Source organism: Trachurus trachurus (assembly GCF_905171665.1).
Source record: "Trachurus trachurus genome assembly, chromosome: 15".
NCBI lineage: Eukaryota > Metazoa > Chordata > Actinopteri > Carangiformes > Carangidae > Trachurus > Trachurus trachurus.
The window spans coordinates 10787829-10806039 of NC_139906.1; the positions used below are offsets into that span (position 1 = coordinate 10787829).

General features: G+C 40.0%; 2 protein-coding genes across 2 annotated transcripts in view; one reads left to right on the forward strand and one right to left on the reverse strand.

The window, feature by feature from the left end:
• Positions 1–7121, forward strand: part of lrpprc (leucine-rich pentatricopeptide repeat containing) — a gene marked incomplete at its 5' end in the record, with an annotated part of 63102 nt that extends 55981 nt beyond the window's left edge. The window contains 4 exons of the mRNA XM_083988087.1: positions 925–999; positions 1677–1761; positions 3096–3238; positions 6203–7121. Of these exons, the coding sequence (XP_083844213.1) occupies positions 925–999; positions 1677–1761; positions 3096–3238; positions 6203–6277 (378 nt within the window). The 3' untranslated portion in view covers positions 6278–7121. The remainder of the gene's footprint in view (positions 1–924; positions 1000–1676; positions 1762–3095; positions 3239–6202) is intronic.
• A 768-nt stretch (positions 7122–7889) lies between these two features.
• Positions 7890–18074, reverse strand: abcg8 (ATP-binding cassette, sub-family G (WHITE), member 8). Its single transcript, XM_083988535.1, has 13 exons — positions 17723–18074; positions 16258–16359; positions 15984–16131; positions 15183–15421; positions 14912–15044; positions 14082–14351; positions 13785–13941; positions 12806–12907; positions 12524–12723; positions 11018–11094; positions 9919–10186; positions 9623–9750; positions 7890–8841 (listed from the first exon to the last, which is right to left on the reverse strand). The coding sequence occupies exons 1-13, from the start codon at positions 17771–17773 to the stop codon at positions 8704–8706; spliced, it is 2013 nt and encodes a 670-aa protein (XP_083844661.1). The 5' UTR covers positions 17774–18074; the 3' UTR covers positions 7890–8703.
• Positions 18075–18211: the final 137 nt, after the last annotated feature.

The following is an 18211-nucleotide window of genomic DNA, read 5'->3' on the forward strand; positions in this document are numbered from 1 at the left end:
TTAATCGTCAGCATCACTGCCAATACAGAGAGAGTCAGACTTTGTTGTAATTTCTCCCCCCCAAAAAAAGGAGCAATGACAGTTCACAGCTGCCAGGAATGAATCCAGAAGGATTATTCTGCACCTCTGCTTCCACATCACCTTGTGTGTGTGCTCATGCTGATATACTGGTCGATATTATCACAGATATATAACAGCAGTAACTGATGAGTTGACATTTACAAAAAAATGAATCTGAAAATAAGTGTTTCGGTCATTTTTAAGCAGAAATGTGACACATTTGCAGTTTTCAGATCCAGATCCAGGTTTTCTTTGTCACTTGAGTTTGACTTTGCTACAATAATTAATGATGAAAATGATAGTTATGTCCGTCAGTGAGTCGCAGAGGTTCATTTAAGTTACGTTAAGTTAAGTACGCAAAAGTGGCGCGTTAATATAAAATGTCCCGTTCGTGTTCTCATGAGAAAATGTGTGTTTAATATCTGAGCTCTTCTTTTAAAACCCGCTATTGGTCAAGATTAAAATCTTAAAGCTTTGCACACGTCACAGTTGTCCAAACTTGGTCTTCGGCCGCTGCTCTTATGTTTCCATTGAGAACTGCTGTATACGTGGCCCTCGGAGTGACTACTGTAAGTGGTGATAATTATGCTCTCTGACCACTCTTCATTTAAATTCACACAGAAACGAGTTGTTATTAAATCCATAATTAACAGTTAACCTGAGTGTAGGTGTGCAGGTGATTATATGAATGTGTGGGTGTGTTGAAGGTGTGTTCGTGGACGTGTGTGTGAAGAGCACAGGATCAGGATGGAGAGTCCTCTTGAAAAAAGAAAAAAGAAGGAAAATATAATACGCAGCCACCACCTCCACCTCCCCTCATGTTATCACTCATATGTTTCTTTTGTCCCTTTTGTTTTGCCGTAGCGCTGTAACGCCGTCGCTGAACAGAAGGATGTGCTGATGTCCTACATGACACGAAAAGCTCAGAGTCCAGGACAGGTAAAGTTTCTTCTCTTTATCTGTTTTTATTAACCAGCGTTTCCATGATTCTTATCTGTAATATTAATATTGCAGGGACCAAAATTTAATAAATGTTGACGATTTGTTTTCATTGTCCAAATGGATGATGGGCAGTATGGTCAAACCCACAAAAACAAAACCTGTAGATACAAACTGTAGATTTACTTTATATATATACCGTATATATTTTAAATTCTATGATTTATGAGTAAAGCAAACAAGTGAAATCTGGGATATAAATGTAGATTTTAAAGCAAAAACTTGTTTAAATTTTCAGTTTGACTGTAAAATCCCATTGCATTTTATTCTATTTTATTCACATTTTTATTGTTTTTTATATTTTATCATATTTTATTGTGTTTTTATCTTTTACAATTGCTATATTTAATTGTTGTTTTTAATCTTCGTGCATTAGTCTCCACGTCATTCTTCTTGTTTCACTTCTTATATACTTTTTCAATCAAAATGTAAAGCACTTTGAACGGCATTTATTTGCTTTGAAAGGTGCTATATGAATAAATGTTGATTTAGCATCAGTACTTGGCAACAAAACTTTGAACTTATGGTGTGTTTTTAATTATCTGCAAGTTTAAAATGTAACAAAATCACACACAGAGATATTACTCTTGTATGTAAATGACTGTTTGTGTGTCCAGGTGGGCAAGATCAAGGCCCTGCTCAGCCTGATCCCAGACTTCGTGGAGAAGGAGGTGTTGTGCACGTACCTGATGAAATGTCACGGTAAGACACAGTTACACACACACACACACACACAGTTACACAGTTACACAATGCCTGGTTGGATCCTGTGCAGCAGCAGCAGCAGCTACCATTGCACCCGGGCGGCGACTCGCTGGCCTGTGGCTAAGTCAACATTAGCACACACATTAACAATGCATCGGGTCATGGAGTGTGTGTGAGTGTGTGTGTTTCCGTGTGTGTGTGAGGGCAGACGTTCAGGGGTTAGAAGAACACATGTCCTCTAATGAGTTAGCTGTCCTGGCTAGCCTAGCGTGCTAATCGTAACACGGTCCACCACTCAGTGCTTCTTTTTGTCTCCTCACATCTTTTTTTTTTTCTCTCTTTCTCCGCTCCATCACTTCTTGCCCTCTCCTTCCACCTTTTTTTTTTTCGTGTCCTCCTCCTCCTCCTTGCTTTCACCTACACCCTCTCCTCACCATACACACCCCCCCTCCCCCCCCCCCCCCCCCCCCCTCCTCCTCTTCACCTCCTCACCCTCCCGTCTCCCCTCTTTCCTACCTTGTCACACCAGAGATGAGCAGACATGACTATTTAATTAGCATTAGCTTGCTGGTCGGTCGGGGCGGCCATCGGGGACACAATTAGCGACGCTCTGCTCTGCCTCTGTTCTCGGCCTGTGTTTCCTCTTTCAGGGGTTTTTTTCCTCTCTTTTCTCTGTAGCATGCACTTGTCCTCTTTTTCTTTTTCTTTTTTTTTCTCTCAGATGTGACCTGAGTTTCTCTTTGATACACACATACGCACACACAACGACGCTCATTCATTCTGTTTGAGGTTTATAGATGATTACTCTGACACCAATATAACATAATTTCAGTTCTCATGTCAGGTACCTGAAGAGGGAGATAATAACATGTAATGATCTGATTTTTAAGTGTGGATAAAAGATCGTTTTTACAGCTCGGATGTGTTGTCTTTATATGAGGTGTTTCTTGCAAAGTACATTATGTTAAAAAGTGCAATTCAATAGTTCTTTTCCAAGTAAAAGGCCAAAGTTTGAATGTTATTTCCCCCCTCTCCCCTCTACGTTTTTCTTACACATCCTTTTCTCTGCGTCTTGTATAAACGCACAAAAGCAGCAATTTAGAAGTGTTGCATTATCCCAGGAAAAGCATGAACTCGTCAGGTTTTGGTGCCAATGAATTGATGACAGACCAAATTGTAAAATAACACGATGCCACCTCTAAATGTTGTTATATCCTTCTTTCATTTTATCTCAAACACACGCGCTACATTTGAAATATCAATGTGAAAGGTTGAGTTTTTTTTGTCTTCTTTTCCTGACTCCTCCTCTCTCTGCTCCTCTCATCTGGCAGCGATGGATAAGGACTTAGCATCAGCCAAGGCTCTGTACGAGCAGATGCAGAAGGAGGGGACGGCCGTAGATGAGCTGTCACTCAAGCGGCTGGCCAAGATGTACCGCGACGCCGGAGAGACGGCGCCCTTCACTGAGCCTCCTGTGAGTCTCTCTCTCTCACACTAACACACACACACACAATCCACTCAAACATATCTGAATGTGTTATTTTTGGGAAATGTTACATATTCAACCCACACGATTCCCCAATGTGGTCAGTTACAGTAAGTAATTGTCCTTTTTTTTAAGTTGCATAAGCAAACAGTGACTGTGTTGGTGTCAGTGAGACTCCTCCAGACATAAAAGAGCATCAGAAAACTCTCAGCTCAGTCGTCACTCAACAACAACTTCTGATGTGCCCTGAAGCAATAACTTGAAGTGTGAGGAAGCAGATTGTGTTGAGCAACTTGGATGAGTGTAACTGTGAAAGCTGATCTGAGAGCTGCTGATGGAAAAGCATGAGCCCACAGCGGGTTAAGGCCAAGGGAACAGTTTTATTAAAACAAACACCATGTTTTTGAACTCATGGAGGCGTTTAAAGTGCATAAATACTGAACTCACATGTCACATGGCAGTTTATTGTACAAGTATGTGCATGAGTTAGAGAATTTCCTAAATTAAAGTGAAAAAGTCCAACAAAGAAACCAGAAAAGTACAAAATCTATCCCCAATAATTGCCCATAAACACATTGGGAACTGTATGTACAAGGACTATTTCTTTAGGAACAAGTCGTTCTCCTGTGTTCCTGTGTGATCTGAGAGCTGCTGATGGAAAAGCATGAGCACACAGTGGGTAAAGGCCAAGGGAACAGTTTTATTAATACAAACACGGTGCTTTTGAACTCATGGAGGCGTTTAAAGTGCATAAATACTGAACTCACATGTCACATGGTTTATTGATGAATCTACAGATCATTTCTCTGGTCAGTGAAGGACCAGGAAAATCAAAAAGTCCCAGTTTCCTAAATGCATTACATATATAAAAATAAAAAATATTACACAAAGGAAAGACGCCTGAATAACTAAACAATGTTAAACTAAAGCGTGTATTGAAACGATTTTGTAACACAGTGACCTATCATCATCACACACACCTATCCATACTGATGCAACCACACAGATGTGAACATCAGATTATGACCTGGTCTGTTTACAAACACACACACACACACACACACACAGAGGCCACACAACTCCTTAACCGTTGCTGACACTTGTCCGGCCGGTGTCCTAATGCGTGCCATTGTGTGTGTGCTGTGGTGTGTGTGTGTGCTATAGTAATGTGAAGGAGCAGTCTGCCCGCTCAGAGCAGTTCAGTCTACACACAGGCCTGCAGCTCGCCTCCTGTGTGTGCTACTTTATGTGTGTGTGTGTGTGTGTGTGTGTGTGCGCGCGGGAAGTTGTGCCCCACGGTCACAGAGTACATATATTGTGTAAGCGAGATGGTGTCACTGCAATAGCCGCTCTCTTTTTCTGGCTCCAAGTGTTTTTGAGCATTTCAGCACATTGCACATTTTGTAAGTTGATGTAGCCCTATTTTTGGAGGACTCACACACTCATATAAACCGACTCACTGCTACACACACACACACACACACACACACACTCTCTCAGCCCCAGCACTTTGATGTGCTGTCCCCTGGAGGCAGGTGTAGACCAGAGCCCCTCTTACCTTCCCATCACTCACCTGCAGTGCAAAGATAGAAGGAGAAAGGAGGATGAAGGCAGAGAAGCTGCTGCATTATTCACCGAGTGTCAGGATAGTTAAGTGATTGCTGCGTTTTTATAAGTAGTCGAGTCGCAAGGAGAGGGAAAGGTGAATAGCCCCCGGTTTTCAGAAGTTTCCACAAACACATCTCAGGTAGAGACGCAGCAGCTCCGTCTACACAGAGGACGTGTGTTTACAGTAAACCTTTCGGCTTTGATTCAGACATACAAATGTTTAGACAAGTCATGTATAGATAGTTTACCTTTCATCACTGCAGGAAAAGCACGTTTTGACATAAAGTGTATAATGGTTCAGTCTGACTTTCAATGAAAGCGAGGGGACTGCTGCTGTTTTTCACCGTAAACATCACATGCAGCTTAATGTCGGATATTCCTTCATTTATCACCTCCCAGTTTTAATCCATGAAATTTAAAAGTCAACTTTAAACCTGTTTTTTCTTTTTTTCTTTTAGCTTTCTATCAAACCATCATTATTTTATCATTCACTGAGCACTTCATCCGTAAATTGAACAGAATATCTGGCTTTATATTGACGTTTAGGGGCCTAATTATACTAATTTTCACATCTCATGATCATGGGACTCTGGCAGTTTACTGTACAACAAGTATGTGCAGGAGTTAAGAGAATTTCCTAAATTAAAGTGAAAAACTTCAACAAAGAAACCATAAAAGTACTAAATTTCTCGCCAATAATTGCACTGTATTTATAAGGACTATTTCTTTAGGAAGAAGTCGTTCCTGTGTTCTCGTGAGATATGTGAAATAATTGGGGCACTGTTTCCAATAAGAAAAAATGCTGCTGAGTTTTATAAATGTCATTTTTTGCATTGCTTTAAACACTTTGATGGCGAAAGCTGAAATCTTAGACGGATATTTCAAAATTTATAGAGAAAATATTTTTGTAATTCGGCTGAACGTACTCTTTAAAGGTGTCCCAAAGCCTCTCCGTCTCTCTCCCTCCATAGTTATTTATCAGCATTAATTACTACATTAATAAGCAAACAACCCCCCTCCCCAAGAAAAACACCCACCACAACACTTTGTCTGGATCAAAACACTGATTAATTAGCCGGGAACAGAGGCGGAGAGCGAAAAGTGTGTGTTCAGGGAGCGTGCTACAAATCCCTTATTTGTGTATTAATGGGGATTTAAAGATGAAACGAGACAACCTGGTTGGCGAGTGGAGACTATTTAGACAGAACCCAGGAGGGCTCCGCCGCTGCTTACTTTTGGAAAAGAGGCGAGATAGAGGCAGGTGTGAGGCAGGTGAGCGCCTGCGCCGTTGTTTGTTTGGAACGTGTTTGATGCCAAGCCGTTTCTCTTTGTTTCTCTTTCCAGGAGTCCTTCAAGTTTTACGCCGACAAGCTGAAAGAGATGAAATTTGGCAAAGCCCAGACGACAGCGGAGGAATAAAAAAAGATTCACCCTCGTCTCCTCTTGCCTCCATCCAAATCCCACTGTTTTCTTCTCATGTCTCTATTCTTTTTTTTTTTTTATATTAAGTTGTTTGAGCTGAAATTTTGACTTATATGTGTTGTAACGGTTCAGTGTTGGATTGACTGTTCGCTGTGAAATTGATAATGTTGACGATGAAAATGTTGAGAATGTACAGAAGTATTTATGCTAATAAAGAAAGTTAGGAATCCAGAGTCTTCATGTGCTTCACTTTTCCTGCAAAACAGGTAAAACACACGTCTAACTTCTATCACTAATGAGGAATTTGGTTGATTACTGTACATCCCAGTCCCAACACTACACTCAGACTGTATGTATGTATGTGAAAGTACATACTGTGCATACTGTTCTATAGGCAATATACAGACAAATTATATTGTGACATGAGTCATAATTTTCATTTTTGCTTAAAAATGTCAATGGAATTAAATATAGAAGTGTACATTTATATAGTATATATGATTTTTGTTGGGTCATGTACCAAGAATAATCATGATTCCTTATGTCTGGAAAAAAAGATCAGTCCGCCGCGGGTCTCTGTTGCACCACAACGCTTCTTTTATCACATTTTACCTTCATCAAAAAAAGGGGGAAAAACAGCAGCTCCTGCAATCTGGATGTAGCACTTGACCCTGTTGTGATATTGAAAATATTTCCATGCTTTGTTCAGCCCTAGTGTGCACTAATCAGGGTTGGAGTATTGATACTGCTGTTACCAGAAAACTGCAACTTTGAAATGTCACTGCCACTTTAATTTTATAAGTGGTAAAATATTTGTTGTTGTTTTGAGTTGTTACCACCGTAATGAGTGCTTTTCAAAATTAAAGTGACACTTTATATTTACAATTAGTTCAATTTTGTTGGACGTTAACATTAGAGTGATCTTTTTTTAATGTACTTGTACTCAATTGGAGTATTTCTGCTTCACTATATCTGAGGGAAAAACTGAACTTTTTACTCCACCACATCCGTCTGTCATCATAACTAAACGGATGAAAACATGATTCAAAACTAGCCAGAAGTAATAAAATAGGCAAAAAGGCTCCGTCTTGATCTGATAATATAATAAATTACAACATTAAAACGCTGTGAACCATCAGTGATCACATGTTACCAACAGGAACCAACTTCTTAAATTCTCCTGTACCAAACTCAGATATTCCCGTTTGATGTAACACAAGCTGTTCTTGACCCAGACTGAGACAGGACTTAGATAACACACACACACACACACACACACACTCAGGCTGTTTCCCAAGAAGATCATGACCTGACGTCAGAGGGTCGGTCACAGCATAGATGACATAGATTGGTAAAAATGTTTGAAATCATCAGAAAACATGAGTTGTACAGCAGAATCTCTTCCATGTACGTGACACGATTTCACATGAGGAATGTGTTTGTGCTGTGATGAAACTACAGGATCATCACATTATCAATAACATCCATGGTTATGAAACCGAAGAGCTACAACAAGTGACCGCACTATGTAACCGAATGATGCGTCCAAATCCAAATGACGGCAGAGATTATGAAGACAAAAATAAACACACTCAAGTGGACCAATGTGATTCAACACTTTTACTAATTTGGACACAAACCATCTCGGTAAAATATTTATCAGGCTTTTGCACCAGTGCAAAAACACCCATCTTACATAATCTGTAATATATGAGGACACAACAAGTACAAGCTCTTTTTCTTCTGAGTGTGACTTACTAAATCTCTGCTGGGCTTTTTCTCCAGTGCTCCCTATACTGGCACACACATTGTTAAGCTTAATAACCTTACATATACAAAAAAAGAAGATAAAGCTGTAGGAAAAAGAAGATTGAAAATGGAACAAGCAAAAGCTGCAGATGGATATCTGCCAAAGTGGCACTCTAATCATTTGCCAAGACAGAGAAGAGAGGGAGAGGGGGAAAATGCCGTAGTTTTACCAACGGCGTGACTGCAGTGCTTTGCTGCCACCCAGCAGCAGACAGTGGTACTGCAACTAACTCTTCTCCAACCAACACCAAACGGTGCATCCAAGAGTTGAACTGGACACACTGGATGGATGTTGAGCAGAGTTAGTGATATTCAGGAGTTCCTGATGTTGAAACGATTTTGAAAATGATTTGAAGGAAGATAAACAAACCAAAATAACTTCATATTCACATGTTTTCCTCCCCTGAATTAAGAACTTATTCTCTATTACACAAACTAATAAGAACTGTAAAACCAATGACAGAAAGCTCAGTGTCGAACCAGTCGAACTCGAGCCAAAATTACTTCCTTCCACTTTGCAACAAAAACAAACAACAACAAAAAAAAATCCTCCTGATGCTGTGTGTGATTTCGTGTGACATTTGGTCTTCATGTTGAAACTGGTCCAGATGTGCTCACCAGTCCTGACTAGACTTCTGTTTGATGAATTTCAAGGACAAGTAATAGAGCCCCATGAAAGCCAGGCAGACGGCCAGCAGGACCAGGTAGCAGGAGAACAGAGGGTACTGGTTCATGTTCATCACCTCCACCACCTGAGAGACAAACAGAGACAGTAGGAAGATGGGAAAGTTGTTTTTTCGACATACAGCACTGATCTGAATCACATCAACTGTCACTGCCTATGAGACATTTAATATCTGTGACTCAACCATAGTTACAGTTTATAAAAATGTCCTTTTTATTTTATTTAGCCTTTATTTAACCAGGTAAAAAGACCCGTTGAGATCGAGATCTCATTTTCAAGGGTTACCTGGCCAAGAGGGCAGCAGCACACGTTGTCAACATTATAAAAATACAAAATACATTACAATATTACATTATAATAAATAGGGCGATAATACAGTAGGGGTTAAAACAAAAGTGCAAGGAGCAAGGGGGTCATGGTGACAAGGTTGGTCAGCAAAGGCACCGCTCAATTGATTTTTGTTGTCGGACCTTTAAGAAGTGACGAAAAACATTAAAAGATACAAGTTCAGACAATTTCAGTTCAGCCTGGAGGTTGTTCCATGTTGATGGAGCGGCGTAACTAAACGCTTTTTTCCCTAATTCAGTCCGCACTCGAGGAATGTCCTTAATTGTAAAATAAATTGTAATTTAACACTTAAATCTGTCAGAACTACTTACTGTAGCTACATTTATTATTTTTTTTTCCAATAAATGGAAATAAACTGAAACCAGGGCTGTGGTTGAGAGTGCGCTTTGACTCTGTGCATTTAAGATTTACAGCGTGAATAAAACTCTTCAGGAAATGTAATGTGAATCTGTCTCACACACAGGGATGCTGTCTTTGATATCACGGTGCTTTTAACTCACATGAATGCCGTCAATATTGAAGGTGAAGTTTCCTATCTGGATGGGGTACTTGTTTCCTCTGAACTGCACCTGCAGCATGCCCTCAAAGCCCCAGCGCATGAAGGAGACGTGCGACAGCCACGAGGCCACTGTGGAGTAAACAAACACACACACACACACACACACACACACAGAGGTGTAAACAGCATCTTTTCTTTCCTCAATCTGCTCTCTGTCTTGGCACAGACTGTTTCCTTCAGGCTGTCAAGGTTGATTAATTAATTAATAGACGAAAGACGATTCATCCGTCTCCTCACCGAGCCACATGTTCTCAAGGCTGATGACAAATCCTCCCGTCAGGTAGAAGACGGTGAACAATGAATTGCCCATGAAGGCCGAGGTCTGCAGGGTGGGCAGCGCCGCGGCTACGAACAGAGCCATGGCGCGGCTGCAGTAAACCGTCAGCCACACCAGCAGGAAGTTGAGCAGGAAACGATCCGGGGCCTCGTTAAGGCCGGCCAGCCAATAGATGGGCAGACCGTAGACCAAGGTGAACACACAGTGCTCTGGTAACTCCCCCAGGACCTGATGTACAGAAATATACCAGCAAGGATCAGTATATTAACAATACTTGTATAGATCACTGTTTTACAAATGCGCCAGGGAAATGCTAATAAATTCTATCTACATGTATATCAATGAGCTTCCATAATATTGTAGCATTTACTCGACAAACGACAAAAGTTCCTCAAGAGGGGCCAAAAATAATCTGAAAAATAATACGAAATAATCTGAAATGAGATCTAATCGAGCTCCTATCAGTGGTAAGCAAAAGCAGTTTTTAAAATAAATTGAAAAATGTGTTTTTAGAAAGGAGATAGGGTAGTGTCTAACTTCTTTTTGTTTCCGTTTCCTTTTTGTTTCGTTGTTTCTTTTATTTTTTGTTGTTTTGTTTTTGTGTTGTTTTGCTTTGTTTTTTCATAAGCTTAAGTATTGTGTTGTATCTGCAAATGTTTAAACAGTTTAACTATTTCTTTCTAAACCTGGATAATTGTAAGTGTGGTTTTACTTTGTTTTGTATTATGTTGTTTTTACTCTGTTTTTACTACATTTGTAATTGTACGTGCGGGACTACAGGGAGAATAGCCATTGCTCATATATCATATGAAGTAATGGCTGCTGGGGATCCTAATAAATAAACTAAACTAATACAGTAAAGTAACACAAACACACTTATAATTCAGTGTTGATTCTAGTTGGTGTGTTTGCATGCACACACAAACACTGCATCATTATTTCCCTGTGATCTCCACCGTGTCACATCACGGTGCTGTACAGGACTGTGATGTGAAGTGTGACTCCAGCGTGGAGCGAAGCTGACCCCTGCTGGAGAGGCTGTGGGTTTTTTTTTTTTACCTTGGCAAAGAAGTAGGAGGTGACGGAGTACATGCCGTCCTCCAGCTCGTGGTACAGCATGGCTCTCTCTGTGTGACCTGCAGACAACATCAAATCAGTCTGATGAGTTCGTATACAACCTCTGGTAAGTGACCCTGGTCTTCTTTTAGTAAAATTCAAGGACTATTTGAAGATTAAGATTTGTTTTGTCTAGACTCACAGTGATTTATTTAGGTTGTGTATCATTTGGAAATCATCTGTGAGGGTTTTTTTGAGATAAAGTGAAAAATGATAAACAACAGAGACAATTTCAAAGTAAAAGTAACTTTTTCCTCAACTTTTCCTCAACTCAGACCGTGTCACTGACCGTCCTGGCTTCAGAGGGATCAAGGGCCAACACTAAAACCTGATAATAAATTATTAACACATTAACTATTTAGTGCATTTCATTACACCCTCGTTTGGAGTGCTTTGTTTCATGTAACAACGTGTATAAGAGGTTGTAGTTCAGGCTGTCAATGTGCTGTGTGCACAGTATCTAAGGCATTGTGTGTATTCATTTTATGTTTATTTATATATGTATGTGTTATTATTGTTAATAATTGTTTATTTGTAAATACTTATTAACAATAATAACTTATTTATATTTTCTATAACTAAATTTTTTTCTCAGAGATTTTCTACTTGCCTTTACAGAGTCACAGTATTTAACTCAGAGTCAGACTTTAATTCAGAGTTCATTTTATAACTTTGGTTGTCACACGACCTTTACCCGACTTGAACTTCATTTATAATGTCTGTTGGCTCAGCCCTGCTATCTCTGCAACTGTTGTGACTGAATATATAACTCAGAGTCCAAGAACTCAGTGTTCAACTCGTCCACCTGATAATTTAGTGCTAACTTTGACTTTAATATCTTCTGTTCTGAGCTCCTTCACATCTTGCTGCTTTGTTTTGTCACACTTTTTCAATGCACTCGCACCAACTTTGCTCTAAATTGTCACGACTTCCAACGTATTCACCTAACTTTTCTGGTTCTTTTCACACAGCTCTCTTTGCTTTTCACACACCTGTTATATAGAAAACCATTCATGTTACAATAATATAAAGAGCTGTAAAACCCCAGTCCCCTCCAATGGTACCCATGGTCTCTTTAACTTATAAAGAAGAATAATTATTATTCAGAGTGGCATTATGAAATTAACAAACTGGATGACATTTCATGTTCAGGCCACACAGCTTCCTCAAGGTTGGATATGTTGCACAAATTACTTTATCCACAGTGTGTCAATGGGGATAAAAAATTTTGAATTGAAGTTTTGACCTTTGATGAACTTTACTTTTGAAGGTGCCTTGAATGGGGAGGTTTTTGTTGCAGTATTTTCTCTTTAGACACCAGTACATGACATTGATGACTGTATGAAGAATATGGAGGTGGAGAACAAAGATGTTTTGGTGCCTTTGCTGTTTTCCAAAAGGAAACTTTCGTAATTTTCCTTTACATCTTTTTTGATTTGATTCACTCACATTTAGCTATGACGTCCAGCACCACAGCAAACGGCGTGAGAGCTCCAATCATGTAGAGTAGAGCCACCGTGTCCTGGATGGACAGACGCTCTTCTCCGGCCCCGTAGTACAAACAACCGACCAGCAGCGACATGAGGAGCGCCTCGAAGCCGTGGACCAATAAGGTGACCAGGTCTCTGAAGTCGTTGTACATGTGACGCCTGAGGGAGAACAACGGAGAGGAGATCAGTGTCTCCTCTAAGTGCCAACAAATTAAATGTGTGTGTGTGTGTGTGTCCGTACCTGATGAGTATGGTAAATTGGTGAAGTCTTCCTGGCAGTCGGTTTTGTTCCTTGGAGACTGTAATCACCTCCTCTCCTCTGGCCTTGCTGGGCTGCTGCGGGCTGCAGGAGTTAAACTGAGTTTAAACTGATTCTGTCTGTAGAAAGCACTTTAGGATGTTCATGTCACTACAACAGCTGTGGACACAGAATTAGTTCATATTTCAAATATAGAGAAGACACAACTACATTCATTATTTTCATTTTTCTGAGAGGAAAAAAAGGAAATAAAAGGAGATAAACAGAACTGTTTGTCCCTCTGTAACTCTGGTTTAGTATCCCTTGCACTCAGTCTGAGTTCTTGGTTGTAAAATTTAAAGGGACTTGTGGGAAGATTTGTGAAAAGATGCATGCATTTTAAGTTATTAATGCTAAATGCTCGAGTCCCTTTAAAGTTCCCTCAAATTCAAAGTTATGTTTGCAATGAAATGAATGGGTTAAAGAACAGAAAATGTTTCATTTTGGAAAAATTATGTCAAAACTTAGGGTGTCTGATAACAATTTAAAGTAATCATTAAGAGCACACACTGCTGAAAATAAAGGAAGGTAATGAGAGGAGAAACAGCAAGATAAGATGAGAGGAAAAAGGAGAAGAGGTGTAAAAATACCTGTTTATCAGTGCTACAAATCGCATTAATTTTCATCACTGCTTCGTTATTGCTTAATCTGCCAATTATTATAATCATTCTGTCTATAAAATGACAGAAAATTACACTATTATATTCCACTTGCTTCTTCAGTCCAACTAACAACTCAAAACAAAAATAAATAACATAGATAACTGAAATTATTAATTTGTTAGACAAAGTAATTGCCACTGTTGCTTTGACTGTTGAAGAGATGAGTGGACATTATTCTCTCAGCTCTAATGTGTAGTAGAGAAGCAAAAAGAGTCCCAACTTCTACAGACACACAAACACAAACACAAACACAAGGCTACCTCTCACTGCGTGTATCTGTGTTGGTCTCTTCTGGTTTCCACATGTGATTGTCTGTGTCTTTGACCTTTTCCATGAAATGCTCAGCCAGGACTCTGGCTCGCTCCAAACACTCGGCCTCTTGCTCCGGACACCGTCGGTCAATGCTGATCAAATCAACTGGACACACACATCAATAGAATGAGCAAAAAAAAAGCAAAAAATGTTTATGAAGAAGAATTTAAAAGCAGTTTTTTGGCTAAGTTAGTGAGTTTCTGAGCGGGGAAGTGATAATAACCACTTAGTGTACAGTAACTCACCATAGAAGTCAGAGGGGTTGCAGTATCTGGGGCAGGGGTATCCCAGCGCGGTGAAGTAAGGCACCATGTCCCGAGCAGCGCCACAGTAAATGGCTGAACCGGACGACAGCAGGACGACGAGGTCAAAGAGCTGGAAGATGTCTGAGCGAGGCTGGTGCACCGACAGCAGGACCAGGCGGTTTCCCCGGGCCAGGCGGGACAGAGTGATCACCAGGTTGTGGGCGGTGAAGCTGTCCAGTCCTGATGTGGGCTCGTCCAGGATCAAAATGCCTGAGAAAGACCAGTTCAACATTTCATTAAAAAGATAGAAGCGTCTTCTGTTTGTCCTAAGTGTAACGATCACTGGCGATTCAGGGGTTGTGACATGACAGAATGGATCGAGACTGATGTTAAAGAAGGCATAGGAAATCTCTACCTATACATGACCCATAAATCTGGGTATTACTTGTCAATTGCTAGTACAGACATATAATATTTGTGTAAATTAATGTAAAACCGCTGATGCGCGTTCCCGTCTTTGCATTTGCCTCAAAAACAAATCTGTCTTGTAACAGTCCATTATTATCTCATAGCGTGGTGAATGTGCAGGTCACAACTTGTCCACCAGAGCGTTTTGGAGTTGTTGGATTGTGTATTTGATGAGTTTAATGAGGGAAACCAAGAAATCCCATTAGCCTCCTCCAGTAGCGTAGCTCTGAGCAGCTCACAGCTCTGCTCCGCCGTTCTAAAAATATCTTGCACCAACAATTAAAGGTAACGAACCTACTGCTATGACTATAGGGATTATGGCAATGGGCCAATTTTTTAATATTTCAGAGATTTCCTCTCACCGGGGTTCCAGAGAAGTTGGACAGCGATACTGACTCTCCTCCTCTCTCCTCCAGAAACGCCCCTCACATAGTCGTTTCCCACCCTGGTGTGTGCACACTGTCGCAGCCGCAGCTCTGCAATGACATCATCCACCTGTGACAGGAAACACAGATAACATAGTTTGTCACATGTTATATTCACTGTTATATTTTTAGGAGACAGAAATAGTTCTGTCCAAATGAAAATCATGTGCAATACGAGTGTTTGAGACCAGTTTGAACTTGACGTTACCCTCTGGTCCCTCTGAGCCTGTGTGAAGTGGGTGGGGAGCCTCAGTTTGGCAACAAAGGCCAGAGTCTCTCGGACGGTGAGGTGAGGAAGGAGGCGGTCGTCTTGGCGGACGTGAGCGATGTTTTTCTTCACCAACTGCGGCGTGTTGGGCTTCCCGTTGATCAGGATCTGACCGGACGTCATGGTACCGCCCTCATCCCGACAGGTCAATATGTCCAGCAGAGATGTTTTGCCACAACCTGAAAGAGGACGACCACACACTTAGCATCAATATGTCAAAAATATTAACATAAGAAAAGAGGTGTCAGGAGGAATGACAAATAAATGTGACACTGATGCACTTTTGTTTTATCTCAACATGATGTTTGGAGGCATAATTTATATAAATATGTTTTACAGTGAAATGTAAAATTGTTTTAAGGTACTTGTATTGTATTGTATCTAACTTTTATATTTTACTTGATATTTGACTGTAGTATGGTACTTTTTACTCCACTGCATTTATTTTACTGCTAATCAGATGTTAAATATAAAACTAATACTATCTTATAGTAATATATAATACATTATGGAATAAAATGAGTTGTTAAAGATTAATTACATAATGCTATTATGGCTAATTATGACCTCTTATATAAAACAAGTCTAGTTTAGTGTCCTTATCACATGATCTCAAAAGTTTGGTTATAGTTTTGTCTTTTTAATCTACAGAACAGTATTTTAACACTGTAGTACTTTTAGAGTCCTTTATTACCTTGATTATAAACATTAATGCTTATAAGCTGTGTGTGTGTGTGTCACCTGAGCTGCCGATGATAGCCAGCATCTGACCGCTGCGGACTCGGAGACTGAGCTTGTTAATGGCCGTCTGCTTGTTTCCTTCTATCTCCCACGGCAGCTTGAACTCTGATAACTTCTCGTACCAGGGGATCTGAGCTGCCGTGTCCACCTGTGAACACAAACATACACATACACATTTACACCATGAGCACATGCACAGAATACAAAACATACACAGGCACACATGAAGAGTGTTAAACAGTTAAAAGCTAAAGATAACTGGACTGTCAGTTACCTCATAGTGCAGGTTGTTGACCTCCAGCTCGTTGCACCCTCCGCTGTAGGTGAAGTAGAGGCTGCTGTCTTCTTCACATGAGAATAACTCCGTGTCTTGATGCTGTTAAAGAGAAGCAGATGGGGCAATTAGTGTCACACACACGAGGATACATTCATTTCAATTTTTAGCTGTATACTGGGAGAAAAACTGCAACAAAAGCAATGAAAATAAACATTATTTCTCTTGAATATTACAGATTTAGAGGAAATATGAGGAAAATGTTAGTGCAACCACTCTGCATAGAAAAACCATTGATTTTAGATGAGTGGCATTAAATCATTAACCACAACACAAAGGACATTTAGTGACACTTACATGAGCTTCACTTAAGTTTTGAAAGAGGAAAATAAATCTAAAATTGCTATCTTATGAGAGCTTTTCAAAATGAATAATTATATTTGTTTTTTAGTTACTTTTTAGCATACGTCACTAGGTGAAAATCAATCTTGTGCAGTGCAATAGTATCTTCCCATCTTTAATTTGAACTTTATCAATTTCTTTATTGGATTTTTCAAGGACTCATCTGTTTAATGATCACTGCATGTGTGTTTGTACCTGCAAATGGTTACCTGAGACCTTTTGTGGTTCCAGAGTCCATTTGAAAATCATCCAAGTATTATCATTATGTAATCCCTAAATTGGTCCAATTAATTAAAAGAACGATGCGATGACGAACACATGGCTCACACCGATCTACCATGTGTGCTGTGCATTATACTGCAGGCTGTATTGATCATACTGTAGATGTCGTGTTGTGGCCACGAGTTGCTTTTTTTGTTTAATGCACATAAAATGTTCACACTTTGTTCTGCCATTCTTCATGCAGCTGTTCTAACCACTTCCCGCCAGATGTTGTGACAGAAATAGAAGATCGGAATCAACTATTTCAATGCAAAAAAACAAAACAAAACAAAAACAAACTCCAGATAAACTGAAATAATTAGGAGTGATTGTTTTTGATAATCCACCTGAGCCAAGTAGGGCAACAAGTCAGTTTGAGCACCTGCTGCTCATAAGGAAATTACCCATCAAACTACAGTAGAGAAAAATAGAATCAGAGTAAGAGGCCAAATGGAAGTGCTAAAATACTCAACTACTACTGTCAAACTCAATTATATGAAAACACTGAATACAGTATATATATATTTTCCACATTTTCCAGAAATAAAATGACATAGGTATTTGTCATTTTGCCTGGAAATATTAAAGCTACTTAATTTTTCTTGACTGATACATTAAATTTTTTATGTCAGGAAAATAATAAGTTATCGCTTATTTTATGACATTTAACGAAACCCCAACAACAGCAATACATTTATGTAAAAGAAGCTTCAAGAAGAGGAAGAATCAGCAGAACCAGAGTCTCTCAGCATATTTGCTTTCAAACGACTAAATATTGTTTGATCCCATGTGACAAACTGACCTGTGAGGAGCCTTTTGTGAAATTGAGGCCATTGTCTATGTCTGTGTCCATGATGATGCAAGTAGCTGGTTGATGTTTGTAGGGTCAAGAGGTCAATGCCTCTCTTTTTGCTCTTCTATTAGGATCCTCTCTTTTTCTCTCTGACGATCTCTGCCGTCGTTGTCGCAGCTCCTCTTATTCCCCTCGTCGATCACCGTTTCTTCTCCCAGCTCTGTGGTTCGACTCCAGTCCAGCTGAAGATCACTTCTCGTGTCAGCTCACAACTCTTCTCTCTCTCGAAGTTCATGCCATGTCGGTTCTTCACCTGCTCTCTCCTGTCAGTCAGTCATAGCTTTTCTGGTGGCAGTGCACAATTTGAGGACTAAGGTGAGGCTAACAGCCGGTCACTCTCTACTCAGCATGTGTTTTTTTTTTCCTCCTCTTTATACAACTCCAGATCAAAGTTCTCTAAGATAACGCAACATTCACTGTGTGTTTATGGTTCCTGAG